The sequence below is a fragment of the Rhinolophus sinicus genome, linkage group LG09 (genome assembly GCF_036562045.2).
Source record: "Rhinolophus sinicus isolate RSC01 linkage group LG09, ASM3656204v1, whole genome shotgun sequence".
NCBI lineage: Eukaryota > Metazoa > Chordata > Mammalia > Chiroptera > Rhinolophidae > Rhinolophus > Rhinolophus sinicus.
In genome coordinates, this window is record NC_133758.1 from 104,730,816 (window position 1) to 104,750,021 (window position 19,206).

The window sequence follows — 19,206 nt, forward strand, 5'->3', positions numbered from 1 at the left end:
TTGGACCACTTATAAACTCACCTGACAATATTATTCCCAAGCTCATGTTGCTCCATCTTATTTCTAAGACTAGCACCCACTTATCTGGTCTTTTAGCAAACATACAGTGAACACCTTCTGAATGTCAGAGGATACATATTAGGAACCAACAATGAATAAAGTGTGGTCCAATATGTTCTCCAATGTACAGTCTACGAAGGGAGACACATGTGAGCCAATTAACTTAAAATGCAAATGGATATTAGTAATAATATACTACACCACTACCTCGTAGGACTACAGAAGACCTTATAGGTTACATTTGCACGTGGGTCTTGAAGGATAAGTATAAGGAATCGAGGGCCTGGTAGAACTTCATGATAAAACTATAGCGTTTCCCTAAGTATGCTGAAGCTATAAATTTCCTGATCTAAAAGTCCAAGAAACCTATCAGAATATGAAATTTGTTTTGTTTTAAATAACCCGTTGGAAAACCCATTCTGAACCCTGGAATCACCAAGTCTTTCTCCTTGAAATGCTCACAAACCTTCCTTGGAGAGATTAATTTTAAATATTGATGTCAACCTCATTTGCATATCACTTATGGAATCTACCTTTTTCTGTCACACACTTATTTTTATTTTAACTCAGGTAATTATTTGGTACTTTGAAATGTCTCATGTATTTATTTCATGCAGTACATTTTTGCCATGTTACAGGACTTGGTTTAAAAATTGATGATTTGCAATGATTAAGAAGAATGTAGGTGTGTCTTTGCTTTCATCCACCACCTCTTATTGGCCGCAGCTTTGACTTACTGATATCTGATTCTTACTATGAAACATTAGTCCCAATTATGATATTTTCCCTAAAAGAAAATTAGTCTACTTCATAATGATCCACTTTAAGAAGCTGTTTCAAAGTTTTAATGTTAATTGCAGTGCTCTTGGTTGCAAGTAACAGATATTGCACCCAATCACATTGGTTGACTTAAGCAAAATGTCCAGAGAAACTGGCTTTAGACATGGCTTGTTCCAGCCACTCAAACGACATTACCAGAACCCAGTGTGTATCTCTTCCTTTACTGGCTCTGCTTTCCTAGGTTTGGCTGCACTATCAATGGGCTCCTCCTTTGTGACCCCCCCCCCCCAGAGAGCTGCAGGCCAACAGCTGCAGGGCTACCACTCTCTTATTTAAGAGCAGCAGGCAAGGTCTTAGAGTTGAGTCTCAGCCCTGATGGACCTGAGTCACCAATCCTGACCCCATCACTGTAGTCAGAGCTGGGGTAGGATCACTGCCCTAAACCAATCAGACTCAGGCAGAGGTCAATCCTATATAATCTACATGACTGGAAAACGTGGGGTGTTGTTGAAACAGGAAAGATGGAAGTGGATGCTGGGAAGGCAACCACCGATGTCTGACTTAGAAATTGAGAAGAGTAAAGAACCTTAGATATCAGCTCTCTCAATATTGTATATAGAGTAGGTTGCTTATTCTTTTGTTCATTCATTCGTTCAACAAGTGCCCATTAAGTCTTTGCCTTAAGCCAGGCAGTAGGTTTGGAGCTGCGGGGCCACCAAGGATGGATAAGACTGGGTCTTGACTTAAAGAACCAAGATGTCACATGACATCCCTTTAGTTCCTGCCTTTTCTGCTCCCCTCCCTTTCTTAGAAGCTAATGTCACTTATTGGGCTCTTTCCATAAGAATAATCATGTCCCCAAGTGTCATGTATCTGCAGCTAGTCCGTAGTACTCAAGACCATACCCCAAAACATTAGTGAAGTGACTGAGAAAGCTTGGCTTCAATTTTCTAAAAGAAAAAGTTACTTTCAACTTTGATTTAAAAAAATAAAGCTGTGTGCTAAACTTTCCGCCAGAACTGTATGCCTTAATCAGACAAGTTCAAAAGCCAACCACCATGGGTATACTTTGAAAGATTTTATTTTTTAAGAGGCCAAGTGCCAATTAAGCGGCAGACACTGCAGCCAGCAGCTCTCCCAGGGCAGCAGGTCGAGCAGTCATAGCTCGGGCTTGTTTTTCCAAAGAGGAGTTTGGAACCTCCAAACCCTGGTCCCTGGACCCCCCTCATCAGAATCACTGGAGGAGAATATTTATAATAACCATTCCTCAGCCCTACCCCAGATTTCTGAATCAGGAGAGTTGGGGGGCTCTGCGTTTCTTGTGCACACTTAGCGTCTGAGACCCCTTGGTTCCAGTCCACACAGCCTCCTCCTCAGGATTTTCAAGGTGCCATTAGGCAAGAGGAGAGCACAATCCCCTGTAAGACTGGCCATTCTGTTAGCAGGGCCAGGTCTTCACACAGCAGCCATAGTGGGGTGGAGCCCAGGAGGCCTCGGAAGCACATGCTGTTCCTCACTCACACCCTGGAGCTTGTTTCCATGAAAAGAGGGAAGGCTTGGGCAGTGAGCACAGCGGTCCAGCTCCTGGCTCTGCGTGCTTTCTTCAGAAACAAGTGGCTGTGAGAAGACATCTCTGCAGGGTCTCTGAGGAGTAGATGGGTCTGAACAGGGCTTCAGCATTACCCAGGCCACAGGCTTCCACTCAATATCCATAGGGATGGAGTTGATTTGTTACCAGAGGAGCGGGGTTGGCTGTTCTTATGGAAGAAAAAATAAAACAGTCTGTCAGTGAGCTCTGGATTTCTGAATCTGCTTCCAGTTTCTTGGGGAGCAGGAAATCCCATTCTTCACCTCCATGTTCCCCAGTGACTGCCTCCACCCCACCCCCACCAAACACTGTATTCCGGTGCTATGAATTCTCGCTGTAGAGGGCCCAGCGCTGGGGAGTGCCTAGCGCATATCTGGAACATTGCTATAGAAGCAGATTCCATCATATCTAGCCTCTCAGTTCACAGAATCACCCGAAAAGAGACATACGTTGTTGCACTTTGCCGGTGAAATGCGTTTGTTGAACAAAGAAAATTCAAGAAACTGTACTTAAGATTATGTGATATGTTTCAGCTATATCAAATGTGCCTCAGAAACTGTTTTCGTGGCTGTTTCTTTCATTATGGCTGACCATGAACACTAGGGAGTGGGGCCCTCACGTGAAGCTAAGATAGAGTTTGATACCCCCCCCTTTTTTAATGGCTACCGTCGCCATCGGTTGCCGTCTCATTATCTTTATAGAGACACATCATCCAGATGGCAAATAGGCTTCTTGCCTACTTGTCAATTTCTGTTGCTTGGAGCGGCCCTGAGCAGATCTTATGGATCCTGAGACCTGCTCACTGAGAAATGGCGATTGATTAATGATGTGTGCTGCCCAGGGACCCGGACGCAGAAGTGGCGTCCCTGGCTTGAAGGGTTTGCAGGGACCCTTCCCCCTCAAAATTACCCCTGGCTCAGACTGTTCCTGGTTGTGAGATTAGTGAACTGCAGCATTTCTCTTTACTAAACCTCAGAGGGTCCATAGAAGACAAAACTACGGGCTTTATTTAGCCTACAGACGCAGGAAAGGAACTGTCCAGAAGCTCCTTCACCTGTATCCTCTGTGATTGTTAATAGTGTCTCAATCTCTCAATCAGTCAAAGTCCTTCCCTCTATTCAGTCTGTCGTCAAACTCTGTCAATCCTCCTGTGCAGTCAACTCACCTTCCATCAGCATTTCCACCAGGGTTATCTTAACTCGCATTTTCACCATCTCCTGTATGTCCACTTGAAATACTGTTCTCTCTCGCTTTCCTGCCTCCAGAGTCCCCACTCTGATCCTTCCTTCAGCGAGGCGAAGGACAGCGGCCCCCACTCCTGACTGTGCATTGGAATCTCCCGGAGAGCTTTAAAAAGAATATTTCAGGGCCCCTTGCCAGACTGGCAGTGAGCATGGCTGGGGATGGTGGAGTCTGGGAATCTGTATTTTATGTAACAGCGCCTTGGGGATTCTAATGCAAGGAGCCCCATATGGCACCTCTCCGCTGTCTGCTTTAGAGTACTGCTAAAAAATACAGCCCTGGGGATCTGGAAATCGGCCTTTGAATCTTGATTTCATCATATCATCCGTATGACCTTGAGCTTCTTCAAAGCTTGGCATCTCCACTACTTTATCAGTGAGAGGGGAATAACAGTTATGTGGAAGTTTGTTGGAAAGATTAAAGGAGCAGATGTAGATAAGGTGTCCGGCACGTAGTAGGTATCCAGAAAATGGCAGTTTCTATTATTCTGAATAGTCTTAGCCACATTATCATTACTCTGAAACAGACTAGATCATGTCACCTCCCTGCTCAAAACGTGTCCCCACTGCCCCATTACAGACAGAAGAACATCCATGCTCCTTAGCATGACCTTCAAGGTTCAGCCCCGTGTGGTTCCTCCCGCATCCGCCCATCCTGTGCAGTAGACACACTGGACTCTCCCTGACCAATCAGCACGCCTTCCCTTTCCCTTCCAGGACTCTGTCCTCTACCTGCAACCCCTTCTCTCTTCTCTACCTGCAGAATCCTGTCTCATCCTTTAAGGAGAGCTCCATGCCTCTCCCCTCTGGAAGTCGTCCTGACCACCTGAGCAAAAAGAACTGCTTCCTTTTCTCCCCCACATTAAATAAAGTGCTTGACCCTCCCTGGTTTTGTTTTCCCACAAACACCTCCCTCACTGGATCAGAGTCCCCTTGAAGTCATGGATTGTGACCCATGAGTCATTGGATATAGTCCATTCCTTCACCAAGTATGCGATAAGCATCTATTATGTGCCAAGCACTCTTCTAGGCGCTGGGGGTACCAGAGTGGACAGAACACAGTCCCTGCCCTCAAAGAGCTTACACTATAGTCAGGAGAAGCAATACATAAACTAAAGTGTGTTAATGGTGGTGAGTACTGTGAAGAAACATAAAAAGGCATAAGGGAGCAAAGTGATGGAATAGAATTTTATCCCAAGTCAGGGAACACCTGAATGAAGGGAGAGAGGGAGCCATATTGTATATCTTGGGAAAGAGCAATCCAGGTGGAGAAAATAGCAAGTGCAAAGGTCCTGCGGCACACACACACACACAAAATAAACCAGGGCTTTGGAATCAAAAGGACACATCTTTACTTGATGCCCTGGGGCAAACATTTAACCTCTCACTTGCTTCTGCACCTAAAAAATGATAATGATAATGATACAGCATTCTCTTTTCTGAGTTCTCTGAAAAATTCAATAAAAAAATGTTGTTCCTGGTACATGACAGGCGTTCAGTATGCCGGTTTCCATCTCTTCTCCCTTCCTCTCCATTCATCTTCATAGACTCCACATAATGCTGACTGTGGTACCTAGCCTAGAGCAGACATTCATATAGTTTCTGATATGAATTGCAAAGCCGTGCTTAGCTGAAAATGCTTCTCACTTAGAGCAGATGTACTTCCTTTGTCACCTGCAAGGGAGGCACCATTCTTAAGTGGTGTTCACGAAGCCATCCCAGCCATGCCCTCCACATATAACTGTTGGCTGCAAGAGGCATTGACAGCGGGAAGAGAACAGGGACAGGATTCTCTGGATGTGGGTTCTGCAATTCCCTTTCACTGTAAAACTCTGAGATTCTAGGAACTGGCCCCCTTGGCTCCTGTTAAACTCATTCACAGCAACACCCCACTGAAAAGCAGTTTGCAAGTGTTGGGGCTGATTCAAGAGGCACAAAGGAACCTCTCTCGTGATGTGTGGGCCCTACTGCAACAGTCAGTGGAATGGCCACAATTATTTCTCTATCTTTGGTTGATTATTTATCATATTTCCTCTTTGACAAAAAGTCTTCTGCGACGCTGTCTCGCATGCCTGGGTACAGTTCTCCCTGAAGTGACACAAGCATCGTATGGCCACCTAAGCTCAGAAATGTGGCACATTGAAACATCTACGAGAGGGTTAGATAGGTTCTTCCCTGTGCTAACGCTGGGTAGTCTACGCTTAATTAGGTATGAAAATAACCACGTTGAGCTGGAGGCATTGGGGAGCCATAATTATAAAATATATCCCATCATTTGCATCACTGTTTCCACACAACCATCTGCCCTTCAATTAATTTTTTTTTAGCTCTAACAGTAAGTCAGAAATTTCTCCTTATTACGTTTTCTAGACCTCGTATGATCGAGTTTTTAACTTTTCATAGGTTTAGTCCATCTAAAATTAATTCTTCCCTCTCAAGATTCTAAAGACAACATCAACTAGGCTTGTTTTTCAACTTGTGTTTTCATGGGAGTAGAACCCACAGGTCTGCACAGGGTTTCTTCTGAGAGAAATAAGCAGACTAGCTGAGCAGCAGAAAATCGTTTGTTATAGTCTGAAAAAAATCACAATAGTCTGATAAATTGCATTTTTCTATATAATTACCTGCTTTCCTCTATTGCCCAAGCCTGAAAATCTGTCTTTAAAGCAGGATATAAGAGAGTTATTATTTAAGATATGAAAGGGCCCAAGAAAAAGGAATGACAGTGGGTGGGAAATAGTCAAACAGACGAGAATCCATGGAGATAGGCAAGGCAGAAACGGAACTTCTGAAAAGAGCAATGACTTGGGGTTGCATTCACTCACAGAATCCGTTGTGTCTGTGTTCATAACTGTAACATTTCAGAGAATGACACTCCTTTTCTAATGCTAGTCTCTCCCTGGTATTTCAGGAGCCATCAGCATTTAAATTCAGGAATCCTATTATTATATGACCACTACTTAGGTGGTCACAAGTCGAATTTCATCTTGAAAATGGTCAGAAGGATTCCAGTCGTTATCTAGTCTTCCAAGAAAGCCATAAAATGAACAATGCCAGTAACAATTATGCAACTAAATTGGCTTTATAAGAATAAAAAAATCAATTTCTCCAGTTTACATTCACAGTGACTAATTTCCATATAAATGATCTGCTTTCTTCAGACAAAAAATGAGCCTTTACCCTCTTTGTCTTTTGTTTGAAATATTTGCCATTTTTGAGATGTACTTAGGTGGAACTATTTGAAGGCATGTTGGTATGTGTTGCCGTTTTCTAATTATAATTATCTTTTGTTTTGTTTTGTTTTTGACAGTGTATCAGTTACAGCAAGAGGCCCCTCGTCCCAAGAGGATCATTTGTCCCAGGGAGGTCAGTATTCAGCTATTTCCAACACACCTTGTTAAATATGATGAATTGTCTACACTGGGTTGATATGGGAGGGTATTCAGGTTTCCTGGGAGTCGATTTCTATTAACGTTTGTTAGCGTGTCACCAAATTTAACATCTTAATCTATATCCTGAGACAGGTGTTATTTTTAAAATACTAACAAACTAACTTGGAATCAAATGTCTCATGTTTGTCATCGTTGCAGAGGCAAAGTAAACAACCTTTATAAAGCACCCCCAAAACATGTATTTTGGTAGTTTTCCTTATTCCTGCTGTTTTGATTCTTTTATCATTTTTTATTATGACATGCTTCCAACAGAGAATAATAAATACCTGGGTACTCTCAACACCCATATTTAGCAAACCTTTATATTTTGTTATATTGACTTGACTACAAGAAAAGTGACTGTGTTTTTATTCTTCAAGATGAACGATATATCGGCTCATAAAAATGCTGATCAGCCCACAGAACTTTCCCCAGCCTACTTCACTAATCAGTTCTCTTATCGTCAGGGATGCCTGCAAGATTTGAAAGGCATGGTGAAGGCTCTATTGTCTATTTTTATACTGACCAGTTTCTTTAACAGCCAAACTAATATCTTCAAACAAAGGTCCGTGGGTCCTTGCTTATTTTTGTTATTATGACTTTGATTAAATACAGAGTAGTAGATATCCTTTGAAGGGTCGCATCTGCCTTATCGGGGCAAAAGCTCCAGTTTCAACGCTCTTGTGACTCATCCTCAAACATCAATACTTTGCAGCAGATGGACTGGATCTGGTTTTGAACCTGTCTCAGACTTAGGTACCCACACCCAGAGCCAACTTCCCACTATTTACTAACTGTTTCTACATAAAATCTGACTCCTGTGGAAGGGCTTTAAAATTCATCAAGTAAACTGAATGTTAATACAGAATAGACAGATATTCTCATCCCAGGAAGAGGGCTTGAGAGGAGAAAATATCTGATCCTTAATGAAAAACCCAGGATAAAGTTACATCTTTATTTGGCCGTCTTATTTGGTAGTCTGATCTTGTCCTGTCATTAACCCTGCTACCTGTTGTCCTTTGGTTATTCGTTCATATGCAAATAAGAGGAGAATAGGATAAATACAAAATTTTTAACCAAATGCTTTAAATAGGGTATTTTAGGTGAGAATTAAGAAACAAGTTGTTAAAAATTCCTTCTGTTCTACTTTACGTATTTCTCCATCAGAAAAAAATATAGCCATGTGCAGGGAGCTAGAAGAGTTTGAATGTCTCCAAGAAAATAATGTTTGCAAAATTAGAATACAGTTAAGGGCTTTTCCTAGGAGTCTCCAGGCAAGGTTGGGCACCAGAAACCCAAGGGTATCATAAATATTCATTCGTTCATTTATTCAGCAAATGTATGTGGAGAGCCCACTCTGTTCTGATTTTGATCTAGGTGCTGGAAATACCGCAAAGAACTTGGCTATTGGTACTTGGAGTGTCATATCAAAAGATAACAAAGTCATGACATGTGTCATTAAAGGTATACAGAGGGTGCCAAAAAAATGTATATACATATTTTAAGAAAGGAAAACTGTATTAAAATTGTAATACTCAATATATACCGATAACAAAAGATGACTACATGGCACGTTTGACTTCTGCAGTTACAAGAGGTGCTCAAAGTGGTTACCGTCAGCATCCAGACACTTCTGATTACGGCAAACTACTGCTTGAGTAACACTGACCAAACTGTCCACTTGTATACATTTTTTTGGCACCCGGTATTTAAGATTTTTACTTCTGTGTGTGTGTAAAAGAGAGAGAGAGAAGGAGAAAGATAGCAAGAGGGAGAGGGAAAGAGAGGCAAGGAGGAAAGGAGAGGGAGAGGGAGAGAGAGGGAGAAAACACTTCTTTTCGTCTCATGGTCCTTGGAACCATGTCTGTTGTCCTATAAGCCAGGTCGAATGTTAGCAGTGGAAATGGGCAAATTCAGATCAGCTTCACTGGAGCTCTTCCGAGGGTTCAGCTGTAACTCTTCAGACACCCAGTGGGCTGAGGGCCTACCGTATCTCTCTCTATTGTTGTGCTTGTGCTGGAAGGAAGTGCCACAGATGCCTTAGCAAAGCAGAGCTGTGTGCCACAGCCACCACCATCTGCTACCACCGAAGGACATGGTTCACGTGCAGCTTTTTCATTCTCTTGTGTGTCTCTTAAACCTAGCTTTTCACCTTTTGACCTTTATCACTTGGATTCATTAATAAATTATGCCTGGTTGACTCTGGATTCATAGGTAGCTTGCCTGTTGAAATTTCATATCCCATTTCTGCCGAGAAACCTACCCTGCAATGGCTATGCGTCAGCTCCGTTTCCCTCAGCAGGCAGCAGGAGGCCCATCCAGCCAGGCAGGTGTCAGGCGATAAGGGGTCGAGTGTGCTGGAAGAACAGGTGCTGTTGAGATGAGTGCCAGCAGGAGTGGCATCAGTTCCCTTTGTCTGCCCCGGTGGCCTTAACTGCGGATAATTCCTGCCCAAATTGCTTGGCCCCCCAGGACTTGGCCTCCTTCTAGTGAAGGCACGACCTCTGCTTGGACGTTGGGGAAAACACTGCTCCTGCTGCAGATGGTGTTTGAGCAAACGTCCCTCTGCCTTGTCACACACCTGCACGCTCAGGGGACGTGCCTAATGAAGACAGAAACCTTTCAGTCCGAGTGTTTGGCCAGAGAGATTGAAGTTTTATTAACACATTTACATAAAGCCATAAAGGCTATTTCTTTTGAACAACGAGTTATGATTTTTTTCCTATGTCTTTGCCATCTCGCCCCTTAGCTAGCTATTAAGAGTCCACATTTTCCTTTTGTACACAGTCCTGCTGGCCCCCTTCTTAGTCTTCAGCTCCCTGCCCCCCAACCCCTGCCGAGCCTCCTCCTCCCTGGCAATCCTGCCCAGCTGTGTTGCTCCAACCTACATGATCTCTTTTGTGTGTCTGATGACTAACAACCTCCCAGGCTATGGGTCCCTCCCATTGGACGGAATAAATACCCACATCAGAGCACTAAGTGAGTCTGCAGTTATAGAGATACGGAACACTGTCCCTCAAGGGGACAGACACGGGCCAACCTGACTGGAAGGCTTGGTCGCTATCAACAGCCACCTGCCACTAAATGGACTTTGCTGGGGAACTAGGTGAGTCAAAAAGTGCACACTGATTCAGCCGGCAGAACCAGCGGGCTTGGCGAACCCAGGCGGGGAGCCCGGCTGACGTCCATGCCACTTGTTTTGCATCCATGCTCTACTGCTTTCTAGCTGCCTGACTTAGAGCCCAGCACTAACTCACTCAGGGGGATTAAGGTCTGGCCCGAGGGTAGACATCTCCTTTGCAGGGTGCTGTAAATGGAATATATGCCTCGAGTGTCTCGAATGGTGCCTGGCTCCTACCAGGTACTCAGTGTGCCTGATTCATGGGAGATTCAGAGACCTGTGAGGAACAGGCTCTGAAACACCCATCAGGGACAGAGTCCGAGCAACTACAGTCTTCTCTGAATGTGAGGGCAGAAAAGGCAGTGATCAAAAAGAAAGCAAGATCCCTGGGGCAGGAATTAAACCACCAGGAGAAAAGATACAGAGGACGAGGACCAGAAGGTACAAGCCGCTGAACAACGGCTCTGGTGCCAATTAAGCTAGGTAGGGTCACTTACTGCAATAACAGTTCATTGCTTTCTTGAGAGTCATTGCTGTAAATGAGTATTTATTGAGCCGCCGCAGCACCAGGCGTTCTATTGGCATTTCCTGAGCGCTCCTTGCCAAGAGATTCAAAACATCTTCCAGTACGAAAAATTCTCACCTGCCCTTTCTGTCCGTTATCAATCAGTCATTTCATAAACATTTATGAATTACCAGATGTGTGTCTGGGTGGTCTGCCAGGAGCTGTGCAAAATATCGACTCCCAAATTTGTATGTCTAGCTAAGACCTCTCCTCATGGACTCTGAGCATCTTACTCCATCTGTCTACTTGACCTCTTCAAGTACATGTCCCACAGGCCATCTCTCACCTAATGTTCAAAATAGAACAGGACCCCACACCATTCAGTGGCTCCTAACTTCAGAAATCTGGACACCTCTCTTCCCACCCTCATCCTTTTCTCTTAACAGTCATCAAATTTACTTCCAAATATGCCTTGCATTTTCCCACTCTTCTCCACCTCCACAACTATCCTGTGGTTTGGGGGTATCATCGTTTCGTACCTGGATTATTGCACGTCAGCAACTTCTTTCATGATCTCCCTGTTTCCCTTCTCGGCACTCTCTCTGCAGCCCACATTCACACACACAGACACACACACACACACACACACACACACTTCACCAAACAGGAGCCCAAGTCGTCATCGTTAAATATAAATTCAGCAGTTACAATGGCTTCCCATGGCTCTTTAAATAAAAGCAAGACTTCTTGCTGTGCCTCTGAGCCCCGGTGTGGCTCCTGCATTCGTTACTGCCCGGTCCGCCCCATTCTTCTCTGTGTGCTGCCTTTCAGCCCCACTGGCTTTTGCTCTTATTCATTAAACAAACCCCAGTGCTGCTACCTCAGGGCCTTTCCATTTATTCTTTGCCTGGAGTTCCTGTCCTTAAGTTCTCTGCGTGTCCAGGTTTCAGATCAAATTTCACCTAAGAACAGAAGCCCTCCCTGAACCCCATAAAAATTAGCACCTACAGATCTCTGTCCTATCACCCTGTGTGTTTTGTTTGTTGTACCTTGTGTATTCTCTCATATACTTTCTCATCACATTTAATTGTTGACTTGTTGCTTGTACGTCTCCTTGAGGGAGAATACAAGCTCTAGAGACTTCTTCAGTCTTAATCGTAGGTACTTCCTTTCCTGGCAAATAGCATCGTGACAAGCAGCAGTGGGCCATCAGTAAATATATGGTAAAATGACAAGAAAAAGGATAAAAACCGCTAACAGAAGAAATTTAGAATTCTCAAATTATTGCTAATAGCATATCCGATTTACTCAAAACTGTTATTAGGCTAGTGAGTTGGGCTTTTGGCAGTTAAGTTTCTTACTTAAACACAGACTAATATTTTGTTTTTCCTGGAATATTCTAAATTTCTGTTTGGCCTTCTGGAAAGGCCAAACATCAAGATTCCCTTACATGACTGATGTAAAGTCTAGTTTCGCTAGAGTTACCTAAAGCACACCCACGAAGTAGAGAGTCTCTGGCGACTATAAATGATTTGGTGTTATTTGTCTCTCTTTTTTGAAATGCTGTAGTGAATATGGGATTATAAAATGCAATTTCAAAAAAGGGGAATGAAAATACAGACGATTATCTCAAATCATTCTCCATTTAATGCAGCTTCACTTCCCCTCTCTCTTGCCATAGAATAATCTACTTTGGGGAAAAAATTCTTAATGCAGAAGTGAGTTATAAAGAAGGTTGCCAGCATTCAGGATCAGAACCAGCTTCTTTTCTGGCTTGTCAGAGGTTAACCCAAGTACAAGTGACAGTGGCCGGTCTTAAATTGCAGTAATACCATATTTTACCTCCTAGCAGAATTACATATACTTTTTAAATACCACTTTCAATGCCCTCCCTTCCTGTGCATTTCCTCCCTTTCGGTGCATTTTGGTGTTCCTGAATGTCTACCCATTTCACTCTCTTTGACCTTTCTTTGTAAAAACTGTTCTCTTAAGCCTACAAGAGCATTTCATTTTATCACTATGCTTTAAAAACGTTGATTCACCATGCCTAGACTTCATGGCCTTGTAGTCTGGTATCTTGAGGCATTTATCTAGTTTTAAGCATGTCTGGAAGGCCCTAACAAGTCATATTGATTGATTATATCTTTCTCAACTAACTCAATACATTTGGAATCACAGATTTAAAGTAAACTCAGAGGGTTTTCTGCTCTTCTCCAACCCTCCCCCTTTTCTTCTTTTATTCATTAAAACAAAATATTTTTAAACAGCTGTACATTTGGGGAACCATGAAAATTCTACTGATTCTAGATATCTATACAAGCCATGTTTCTACAAGCCAGAAACAAACATCAATCCCATTGCCTTTTAATTGGCTTTTATGTGTAGTCATCAGAAGGCTATTTCTTTCCTGGTAAGAAGTATTTCTCTTCTTTTCATCCTAGACTTTCTTCACTGGTCCATTCCTCTCCTCACCTTCCCCTTAATACCGACACAACCTAGAATAAAGGGCTTCTCCCATCATTATTTCTCCCAGGCTTTCATCTCACTTCCTAATGCCATCAGACTTTTTTCTTTGTCCTGAGCTAGATTTGCTTTGGTTGTAGACCTACTGTACTAATGGGGAAACACCTAAGTAAAACCAATTTTAGGAAAAAAAGTTGAGATCGGTGAGGTTTTTGTTGTTGTTTTTTCTCTAAAGATAGAACCACAAGTTATGTGCTTGTAGCAATAAACACTTTCTTATTGACAAGTGCTGTGACCTACCAAACTACGTAATCCTGCAAAAAAGAATTCACTCTCTTTGGAATACTTCTAATGGAATGCAGACCTTGCAAATTTGTGCCTAGAAAATATTTAGTCGTTTCCAAGGCAATCTCATGAGCAGTGGATAAGGGCTTTTGATGACAAGCTGCTTGAGAATTCAAAGGCTCAGGGACTCTGAACCAAGGGACAGAGAGCCTGAACTGGAGAGGGCCACCAAGGAACAGGACATAAGCCGACGCTGAATTGGAAGCAAAAATGGGAGGTTTTTTCTGAGAGTAAGGAAAACGAAGGGGAGGTTAAACACGGATGGATCATATGTTAGATTTCTTGAGAATCTTCTTTAATCTCTCTGGGTGATTTTTATTTCTTAAAATCTAAGCTGAAAATGTGTATTCCTTTTACATAGTTACTGATGATGAAATATTATGTTGTGTAGTTAGTTAGCTTTTCTGGAAAAGAAAAAAAGAACAGCGGATAGCATTGCAGATGATAACTCATACTCTGTGATATACTTACCTGGCCTTTGACAGCCATCACACAAGATACAGGCACTCACTGATGGAGGGTGGGAGGGGGGTGGTCCAGACTGTGGGCACAGTGGTTAGGAGGAAGTGCTGGCTTTTGTAAGGCCAATCTTACACATCCAAACAGAAAGCAAATACCGGGTCCCCACAATAACTGCTGTTTAAGCTATCAAAGCGTATCTGCTTTTGACTCAAAGGTCAGGGCCACTAAAATTTCAGGTGTGGTCAGGACCATCCAGGAAAGGGAGCAAGGGCATGGCACCAGCGCATGAGTGAGGTTTGAAGGACACGCTTCAGATTTTACTCACCTGAGTAAACATTAACTGGGAAATAATGCTGGTAAAAGCAGGTTACACTTTACCCCAGGCAAGCATGTCCCCTAGGGAAGTGTGGCCTGGCTAACCAGACAGCGAGCCGTTTGAAAATGCAATCAGAACCTTGACTTGTCTTTCCACCAGAAAAATGTGGACGCTGCCATCCCAGACCATCCCAGTTTTAATATGACTACCCTAAGTGGCATTACCTAATTACTTACTTATTGTCCGTCTTTTCGTTGTAATAAGAGCTAACACCTATGGAGCCCTGGGTTAAGAGTTTTACATCTGTTATTCTTCCCAGCAGCCCCATGGGGATTCTTATCCCTCTTGTTTTACAAGACAAAATGTGATAAGTAGCACAGGACAGACAGAGCCAGAGGCAAACCCAGAGCAAATCCAGGACTGGCTTCTAAGCCAATGATGCTCAAAGTGTGGTTCCAGGACCAGCAGCTAAGGCATCACCTGGGAACTGGTCAGAAATACAGATGCTCTAGCCCACCCCAGACCTCATGAATCACACGCTTGGAGTTGGGGCCCAGCCATCTGGGCTTTAACAAGTCCTGCGGGTGAACCTGACACTTACTCAAGTGTGAAGACCACTGGTATAACCACTGTTCTCGCTCCCTCCGCTTTTTTTCTTAAATTTATTGGGGTGACATTGATTAAGAAGTTACATAGGTTTCAAGTGTATAATTCTGTAATACATCGTCTATATATCACAGTGTGTGCTCACTACTCAGAGTCAGTGCTCCTTCTGTCACCATATATTTTATCCCTTCCCCCTCTCCTGCCTCCCCCCTCCCCTTACCCTCTGGTAACCATCATACTGTTGTCCGTGTCTAAGAGTTTTTGGTTTTTGTCTGTCTTGTTCCTTTGTTGCTTTCAGTTTTCTATCCCACATATGAGTGAAATCATATGGGTCACAACTTTTTCTGTGTCTCTGCTTTCTGTCATACTCCCTCCCCTTTGCCCTAGAGTAGAAGAATCACTGCCTTATCTCCTGATGGCGCTTCCCCAGTGCTGTGCTAGATTTTTCATGGACTTCATAGTAGATGCGAAGTCACCCCTTAGCCCCATGGTACTTTTTTCTAGGTGTATGTCCTCCTAGATGTTATTTTCCACTCTTTAAAAATACTTTGCTTTCCTTCTTTGCTGTGTCTAGCTTTTCCACACCTTCACGTATTGCAGAGGCCAACTATGAATCATTGAACAAGTATGGTCAGGGCTTATTTTATCCTGCTTTCCTACGCCCACCTTCCAGTTTGTTACACCTCTTACTGTTATGTTTGCCTTACTAATTAACAAAAATACTCAGAATTCATTTTTGAGTATTGATTCATACTCATGTTTGTTCATATTCAGCGTATACTATAATGACCTCCAGCGTTTTAAGGACCGTTCTCCTTATCTTGTGACTGTTCACAAATCCTTTCTAGATTTACTTCGCTTTTAATGGACCTTTGCATGAATAAAAATACCAAACCCATTATCGTTATGTCAGGAATACTCTAATTTATATTTCTGTTTTCGAAGTGCTAGTCCCCTCATTCAGTCTATCATCTGTGTGCTTAATGAGCATTTCTCAATTCAGGATTGTAGGTGATGGATTTGCTAGTAAAAGTCAGCCCAGCCCAGGTGCTCTCCTGCTCCCCCTCCTTGCCTCAGTGTACCACCGCCCTCTTCATCTCCAGGCCGACACTGACTGAGCCACCGATCATCAGTCACCTTGGGCTGTGTCCTTGACATTAGCTTAACTACTCCGTATCGCCCTGTCTTGTTGGACAGAATAGCAAGCTTTGTGTCAGCGATGCTATCTCTTTCTTTCTCCTTATTTACATGGTCAGTATCATCTCCCCATCTACTGTGGAAGGAAATTAAGTAGCCTTGGCACAGCCTGACAAAGGCACATTGGTTGCCATCCAGCATCTTGTGTCCTTCTAGGTAATTACACATCGATTATTTGATGAATTGTTCTTGTATCTCCCTGGGTATTTCTACCAAGTCTGTAATTACGCTTTCCTGGGTGTCCCTTTGCTCTGTTGTGGCCCTCGGGGTTCCATGACTTCTCAAAGACCATGCTTAACGATGCTACCGCAATAGCTTTCAATTCAAGGAGGCAGATCAGATTCCCTAGTATTGCAGTATTCTCAGTTGTATAACAATACAATTCAACCACTCTCTGCCTTCGTTCATTTTGATTTTTTAAGTTGGCATCAGTATGTCATAGATTAAAGATTAATGATTCTCTCCTTTCAGTTCAGTAAGAGATGGAAGGGCACAAGCACAAAGAGATGATTTGACCCACCATTAACTACAAAAGCCTTTGAGGTCTTGGCAAACTCTGAGTTCTGAGCTCACTGTAAGTCATCCTGAAACTGATTTTTGAGAATAGACTCTAACGTTTGTTAGTCTAGCACAGGCATTGACAAGCTGTAGCCTGACGTCTACTTTGTGAATAAAGTTTTATTAGAACACAGCAGTGCTCATCCCTGTACGCTTTGTCTATGATTGCTGTCATGCTTCCATGGCAACGTGAGTACTTGAGACAGGTCCTCAAAGTCTAAAGCATTTACTATCCAGCCCTTGCCAGAAAAGGTTTGCTGACCCCTAGTCTTGCACTAGACGTAACTTTGAAGAGTAAGTTAATGCATGTAAAGCACTCAGAACAATGCCTGGAATTTATGTATTGGAAGTATTGGTCTTTAAGTTTTACTATTTCCCGAATACTATATAAATGTTGGAGGGAAAAAAGGGGCATTTTAGTCCTTTAATTTAGGATGAATTGGATTCCAAGCCATTCTTTTTTAATTAAATTTATCAGAGTGACATTGGTTGATAAAATTAAGTGTTTTGGCCTTCCTAGTAAACACATGTAAATTGATGAAAGAGGCCGAGGCATTTACAGTCAGCAGGTGTTCTGTTACCCGTTTTCTCATAGCAGCTTTCTTCCTGTCAGGAAAGAGTGGCACAGCACTCCATAAGCAGGGAATGAAAGGTGTGTGTGGAGTCTGTTTATTTGGAAACACTAACTGAATATGTAAACTCAACCCACTTTCTTTAATTTCAGGAACAAAGCTGGTGTTACCCTCCTATTAAAAGTCCGTATGTTATTAAATTCAGATTAATGATTTGCATGCTGAAGCATTTGGGGGAAAGAGTGCTATGTCTGCAACTTACTATAAAATACATCCCCAAACAAGGTTGGATTAATGGGTGGATAGAGAGATGGATGAATAAATAGATATGCCGTAAAGCAATACGGTAAATGTTACAGAATCTAGGTGGTGTGTATAGGGTGCTTGCTGTAAGTCTTTCATTCTTTCTGTACGTATGAAAATTTTCATAACAAACTCTCAAGAAGAAAAAGCAAAGATTGTTTGTGTAAGAAGAGCAATGGCCGGGTGTGCTCTGGCTCATGGAACAAAACAAATGATCTCTTGGGTGAACAGCACCAAATGGCCAGAGGGTGTCTCAGTGTCATTGCTGCTCAAAGCGCCATAATAAGGCTAGCTCGAGAATTTTTAACAAGGAATAATTTGTCAGGAAAAGAATTTGGGAGCAAGGACAAACATTAATAAGGCACTCTCACTTTTATTTATTGCCATGTTGGGAATTATTTTGGGGAGAGTGCCTGTTTCAGAAATGCTAAATTAGGTAATATTTTTTTTAAATAATAGAGAATAGGATTCTGGATCTTATGACATCGTCACAATATAGAGAAATGAGTCAGAAACTGGACCTGAATCAGAAACTGGGTTTCAACCTTAAATGTGCCTGCCACTAGCCCTCGCTAGGACTGTAGGCAAATCAGTCTGCCACTCTGAGTGACAGCGTTCTCCTCTAGAAGAAGGACACGAAGGCATGTATTCCACCTTCATGGTGGAAGAATAAATGTAAAAGCATTCTGAACGCCATGAAGACCTCCCCAGACAATGAGTTCTCAGGTGTGGGGTGGGAAGGAATATTACCCCAAGGCAGGGGAATTGGTTCTTGAGGGACATGCAAAAAAAAAATAAAAAACCATGTTCATGCTCATTTAACGTATAAAGAGCAGATATACATCTAGAACATAAACATATACAGTCCATCTGCAATATTAACATTCCATTGGGGAGAGAGATGATTAGGGGGAAAGAAAACCACCTGTAAACAGGGTCCATAGGAGGCTGTGATGCAAAAACGATTGAGAACATTTCACTAGACCGTCTTTAATTTCTACCATTGCCCAAGTTCTACCATCTCCCATCTTTCTTTTTCTTTAGGTAGATTAATTTTATCCATCAGATAGAACACATACATTTGAATACTAATAATGAACACTTACATGTGAAAACGCTTACATTTCTAGAAGGAGGGAGAAAAAAAATGGGGAGAAGAATGAGAACGATGGACATCCTTGGCCTTTTCCGAGATACATATAGTATCACTTAACTCAGATAATGTTAAGCTTTAAAGGAAGGAATTTACTAATAAGAATCAGGAGTTAAATGAGTGTACTCACCCAACCTTTTTCTCCCTAGAGATTTATCAGCAGCATTAGCTTTTCCCTTGATTTGATTCGATTCCATTGGGTACTTGAAGCTCCTTGAGCCTCAGAAGTATTTGGAGAATTTAAAGAGAGTTCCAAGGAGAATAATGAAGATGAATTAAGGATTGGAAAATAGATCTATTAGGAAAGGTTCAAAGAACAAGGATTATTTAGTGTGAGGAAGAGCAGGCAACCAGGTGGTACAGAGATGGCTTTAATGGTGGATACCTTATCCTATGGAGAATATTCTCAGGTTGTCAGCTGCACTGAAGGCCAAAGGAAAGACAAAAGTGTGTTTTGAAGCAAGGAGGGTAGAAAATAAGATATTAAGAGAAAATTTTTGTCCAC

The 19,206-nt window shown here is 42.5% G+C and overlaps 1 protein-coding gene across 2 annotated transcripts in view; it reads left to right on the forward strand.

The window, feature by feature from the left end:
- Window positions 1-19,206, forward strand: part of CHN2 (chimerin 2) — a 267,473-nt gene that overhangs the window by 140,583 nt on the left and 107,684 nt on the right. For both annotated transcript variants that reach the window (XM_019726170.2, XM_019726171.2), the window contains exon 3: window positions 6,980-7,035. In XM_019726170.2, coding sequence (XP_019581729.2) covers window positions 6,980-7,035 — 56 coding nt within the window. The remainder of the gene's footprint in view (window positions 1-6,979; window positions 7,036-19,206) is intronic.